The sequence below is a fragment of the Vairimorpha ceranae genome (genome assembly GCF_000988165.1).
Source record: "Vairimorpha ceranae strain PA08 1199 chromosome Unknown NODE_159, whole genome shotgun sequence".
Taxonomy (NCBI): Eukaryota; Fungi; Microsporidia; family Nosematidae; genus Vairimorpha; species Vairimorpha ceranae.
In genome coordinates this window covers 1-5,693 of record NW_020169454.1, presented here as the reverse complement: position 1 = coordinate 5,693, position 5,693 = coordinate 1, and the positions used below count along the sequence as shown (strand labels likewise).

At 29.8% G+C, this 5,693-nt stretch overlaps 3 protein-coding genes and 1 pseudogene across 3 annotated transcripts; 3 read left to right on the top strand and 1 right to left on the bottom strand.

Moving 5' to 3' along the window:
- Positions 1 to 748: 748 nt before the first annotated feature.
- On the top strand, positions 749 to 880 carry AAJ76_1590004945 (hypothetical protein; the record flags this gene model as incomplete). Its single annotated transcript, XM_024474142.1, has 1 exon — positions 749 to 880. One exon carries the CDS (start codon positions 749 to 751, stop codon positions 878 to 880), a length of 132 nt encoding a protein of 43 aa, XP_024329703.1.
- Positions 881 to 1,016: 136 nt separating this feature from the next.
- AAJ76_1590004677 (hypothetical protein) lies at positions 1,017 to 1,208 on the top strand (the record flags this gene model as incomplete). Its single annotated transcript, XM_024474141.1, has 1 exon — positions 1,017 to 1,208. One exon carries the CDS (start codon positions 1,017 to 1,019, stop codon positions 1,206 to 1,208), a length of 192 nt encoding a protein of 63 aa, XP_024329702.1.
- Positions 1,209 to 2,863: 1,655 nt separating this feature from the next.
- AAJ76_1590002693 (hypothetical protein) lies at positions 2,864 to 3,001 on the bottom strand (the record flags this gene model as incomplete). The annotated part of the gene is made up of 1 exon (XM_024474140.1): positions 2,864 to 3,001. One exon carries the CDS (start codon positions 2,999 to 3,001, stop codon positions 2,864 to 2,866), a length of 138 nt encoding a protein of 45 aa, XP_024329701.1.
- A 79-nt stretch (positions 3,002 to 3,080) lies between these two features.
- AAJ76_1590002613 (hypothetical protein) lies at positions 3,081 to 3,376 on the top strand (annotated as a pseudogene).
- Positions 3,377 to 5,693: the final 2,317 nt, after the last annotated feature.

Sequence of the window (5,693 nt, the reverse complement as noted above, 5' to 3'; positions counted from 1 at the left end):
ACATTCACTTAAAAAAATTTTGTACGTAGTTATTCGGAGGAAAAGAGAAAAGATAAAGTGGAGCCAAATTTCGTATATATGGAGAGCACATTGATGAAACCTGGGTCGGAGTGATACCTGCTTTAGACAAAAACATTGTACAGGCCGAGCTATTTGAAAGAATGCTTTTTAGTGAAAACCATATTTATTGATGTAACTTTTCTTAAATATTTTTCTCCTTATTTTGCATCAATAAATAATAATACTGTTTGGTGTATCATCCCAACACCAATAGTATCGTAGGATGAACGAAAAGTGGGTTGGTGACATCCTTTCTTACCTGTTATTGGTTGTGCGTGCACAACACCTACAAAAGTTTGTATAACAGAAATATAAATTGACATGAGGAAGTAAATCATCCTCTAAATTTTGTGAGTTCTACTGATTCGGATATTCATACTCAAAACACTGAATACACGTTAAATGATGCTATAAAACATGGTACTACAGAAAGATCATTTTCAGAATATTATTTATTGGTGTTTTCGTTCAGATATTATTCTTATTGGAAAAAGAAATAGATTTTTCATATTTTTTTAACATTTTGCGTAATGTTTAAAATTAAAGTAAAAGTTTTTATTGTTCTTTTTTTAAATTTTTTATTTTTTAAAAAAGCCCTCTACTCCAAAATACCCTAAAATTTGGCTAAAGTGCTATTTATGGTACAAAAAGTTGGTTAGAGTTTTTTAAAAAAATTTATTCCCTAAAAATGAATTTCTCAAACAATAGCACAATGACTGAGGAGGAGACAAAATATTTTTATAGAAATATTTATATGAAAATATGCAATCAGGCTTGTCAAAAATATGGCAGTAAAACACGACCAAAAGTATCGCTGTAAGGAGATGATAACCAGGGCAATTTTAATGCAACATTGATTTTTATCTTTATAAATGCAAATACACGATTTCAATGTGAAAAAGAACTCTTTTTTATAATATATCCCAAATCTTATTTTTATATAGAAAGTTATTAATATGTGGTCAATAGGACTATCAGTTAATTTAATTAGAAGTATTATAGAAGAATCAATTGATCAAGTAAAAGATATATTTAGAATTATAAGATCTTTTAATATATATAATTCTTGCGAAAAACGCAGGATGGCGACCAGAACTAAGAAAGTTCTCCACAATGCTCGCTCCCGAAGCCAAACTAAATTGGTGTAACTTAAATGGGTTATTAATAACTTCATGGGGAATTGTGCTCTTGTGAGATCCCCTGTTGATCTTATGATTCTCTTGCTGTTGATGATTATGTGAGTTATTCATGACAGCGATGTTCTTCTTTTCATGAATTATTTTTATAGTAAAATTTCTTCAAGAAAATTCAGAAAATAGAAAACATTTCATGTGGAATTAATACCACAATAATACATTTACCTTAAAAAATTAAACCAATAGGAGGAGACAATTTCAAAAATTGAAGTAAATGAAACAAAAATTGGCAAAAATAAACGAAATAGAAGGCACATTATTACGGGATTTGGGATCATAAAATAATTAAATGATCTCTAGAAAGAAAATAGTTAAAATAAGAGTAGAACAAAGAAATGCGGATACCCCATTACCATAAATTCTTTCGATTGTACATATTAATCGCGTTGTTTATACTGATTGCTGGCGCGTACATTTAAATATAAATAACTATTTTACAAGTTATCACGTTGTCAATCATTTCATTCATTGTATTTTCGGGATCCAAACATCTGTGTTTATACCAACACCATCGAAGAAAATTAAAGATCTGTTAAGGCGTTAATCCCATTAAGAGTAAGAACGCGTTATTTGTGTAATTTATATTTATTTAGGTATATGTATCTGAGAAACAAAAGAGGAAGTATCACTTAAAAATTATTAAACATTTCTTTTAAATTATTGATGTTGTTTTTACAAAAAAAATTTTACTAACATTAATTTTTCGAGTTTTCTATCAATTTCTTTTCTTTTTTATTTTTTAAAAACGGGGGCTAAATTTTTTAAAAAAACTCTAATTCACTTTTTGTATTATGGATAGCACTTTAGCTTAAAATTTTGGATCAGATGCATTAGACGCCCCCGTAAAAATAAAAAAAAATTAAAACTCAAATAATTTAATTATAGATGTAAATTTATCATCCGAGTGGCGCTCCCTATACATAAACTCTTGTAGAAATACTTTTCTTTGTTCTACAGTCAACCCCTCATTTTTTTAATGGCCAATTTTAGTTTATTGTTATAAGACTCTACATTTTGAGTATGTGTGCCAGTATTACGATCAACGAATCAATATTTATGACGAATTTTTGATACTGATATAGATTTGATTTATTTGGTGATGGATAAGATTTTCATTCGTCTGTTACTATATTAGTACCATGAATTACAATCTGATTTATTATAGGTAGTAATATTTTTGCAGGGCGATTTTAAATAATGATAGAGTAACCCAAAACTGGAACAAATGAAACATCAACAATTACTAAAACCCAGAACGCAGGTATATGTCGACTACGATGATTTTTTACATTAAAATTTCATTTAGTCCGTCGATTTGTACAACAATGTTGGGGCCACCAAGTTTAATAGGATTATCTACAAAATATTGTTTAATCTTTGAGACTATAATTTTTTTCTAATGCTAATAACAGCCCCTTTTTAATCTGGGCTAGCTCTATAATAGATGTAACCCCAAGACCTAATGAAAAATAATAGATGGCCTTCAGAATGATTTTAAGATTAATTCTAAATGATGAAAGAATCGAACCGCATTTTATAGACAAAGTGGTTTGATATTTAATACAAGCATATTGCATGCATCTCCACTCAAATTTATATATATGCCGTTAACTAATCCCGAAGGCCATGTTTATAAGGCAATAAATGCAAAGTTGCTGGTTTTTTAATATATTATATCTAAATAACATAATTATGATTTCGTAATTGCTCATCAAAGCAATTTCGTCTCTTATATTTCGATTCATTTAAGGGTTAAAAAAATAAAAAAAAATTACTTAAAGCATATGATTGTAATACCACAGTTCCATATAATATTTACACTGTAATCGTATTTTTGGATCAGGTCGATTATACACCCTGCCAAGGTGTATAACCGACCTGATATTTTTTTTTATTTTTTTAACCCTCAATGGCAGAAGGAAGAGAGTATCTAAATGGGATTTTAATTGCTGATCATTTCGAGCTTATTTCTATGGCTTTTAGGTGGAGAATTTACATATTTAACAGTCTTGCCTTTATTGTGGGCAATTTATGAAATTAAAAAAATCAAAAAAAAAGTTGATAAATCTGAGTGGAGGTGCCTTAATTACAGATATCTTAAGTAACAGACAACACACAGTTTAAGATATAATACGTGTCATCAAATTTTGGAAACCAAATTACATGTTATTTTGGTTGTAATTTATTATCTATCTATTGGATTACAAAATTGTAAAATATTGCTTTTAACTAATATATCAAAAGACACTTTAATAAATATCCGAAAATTGATTTATAGCTAAATAGAGCAACATTTTTTAGAAAATCCTATTAAATTAGGAGGTCCGGTGTCGTAGTACAAGTAGATGAAACAAAGATTAATTATAATATGTAAAAAATCACAGGGGCAGGCCTGTTCCGTCCTGTTGGGTATTCTGCATTATTGATATGCCAAATCGCCCGGCGTTGGGTGTTTGCCGCATTGTTTCTGTTCGTTCCTTTAATCCTTTAATTGATATAATTTCTAATGTAGTAGTACCCGATAGTATTATTTGCTCAGATGAATCGGCTGCTTATGCATCATTGGGTAGGAATCAAAATCTTGAGCATAGAACTGTTTGTCATAAATACAATTTTATCAATCCGGCAGATGGAAATCATACATAACATGTAGAGTCATGTATCAATCGATTAAAGTTGGGTATTAAGGCGATGAAGGGTCTCACGTTGGAGCAGAGAAAATTATTTTTGCTAGAATTTATGTTTAAAGAACGTCTTTCGCCAGATAAATTTATATCTTACATTAAATTATTTAAGTGTTAATCTTTTTTTTGCGGGGTGTATAACCGATCCGATCCGTATTTTTCGCGCCCCGTGATATATCTCCCAGTTTTACAATAACATTCAAGAATATTTTTTTTTAATTTTATTCGTTTTATACCTGTGTAGAAGTCTTAATCTCCCATGTGCTATATTTGAGCAGCCCCGCCAAAGTTTTTTCCCATTGAATTCAGTTCTTTTTATTTTAATGTTTTCTTTATTTTTAAATTACTTTTTTATAATAAAATTTTTTATTTTATCTTTTGTCATAGGGGGCTATAAATGTATTCTTTTTGCTATCTGACAGTAGACATCATAATCGTTATTTATAATATTTAAAAAGCTTTTAAACTATTGTTTGTAGAAGATAGAATACAGATTAAATTAAAAGCATCTCGACTAGTAACAATGATCAAAATGGTAATATGAATACATAAAAACTATTACATGGATGGTTCAATTCCTACGGAAGGCGCCAAGTGGAATTAAATTTGGAGAGGCAGCCCAATTGTGCGTCATCCTCTCTTCGGGACGAGTGTGGGGAGGATGTTTTCACAATTAGGCTGCTACTTTTTTAAATTCATTTTAATGTACAAAAGAACAATTTTGACTAAATTATCGGATTTGTTTGGATTTGAGTAATTGTAGAAAGGCGCCCCGATTATATAAAGAAGTTCAAGTCACATTTAATGTCGTCGATCTTCTTACCCAACATATTAAAAGAGCTGTTTTTAAAAAGCGATTTATTATTGTTTGTGGGCGTCTTTTTTTATAATTCTGATTTCTATTTAGATGCCCTTTGTTATCTTTAAAATATCCTATGTAAAAACTATTTATTTATATTTTTGAGTTTTGGAATTAACCAATAAGTTTTGTCGTAGACATACGAACCAATCAGAGTAATTACGATGAGTCGCCTTGATGTGTTATACTATTGGTTCTTATCTCTCCTTTTTAACTATTTAAATAAATTCTGCTTAAAGGGGATGCAGAACAACTACGACCCGTCCATGAATAACGTGGATCCATTAAATGATTTTAACAAGTTTATTTTAACTTTAAACAAAACTTCTTACATTTTATTGTAATTTCTTTTAATTTATTAAATCATCCGTGTGTTAGTTGTGTCACATAGATGAATATAAGAATTTCGCTTTAATTTTTTGACAAAACATTGGATCTGTTCGGTTATTTGCCCGAAACGAGCAAATAACCGACCAGTAAATTTTAAATTTTTCTTAACCCCCCAAAATGAGAGACCAAAGAACAAATTCTGGGCGTTACTTCATCTTTCCACCCCACCCTCCGAATAACTAAATTCACTTTTAAAAATTCTGTACGTAGTTATTCGGAGAGGGGTGAAAAGATGAAGCAAAGGTAAAAAAGAATTATTTTTTAACCCCTATTATGGAAAATCTAAAAGAGAAAATTTTAAATTCAACAATGTTATATTTTTTTAGAATTCTAAGACTCAAGATTTTTTTTCGAGATACAATTTAAATTAAAAAGAAATTTTTTGTGTGTGGTGTGATGGAAGAATGAGGATTATGGTGGCTGCCACGATTATAGACGGATATGCTTACAGATGCTTTTCTAAGGCATGCAGATCAAAGGCAAGCCCAAAGAAGGGGCTAAAAT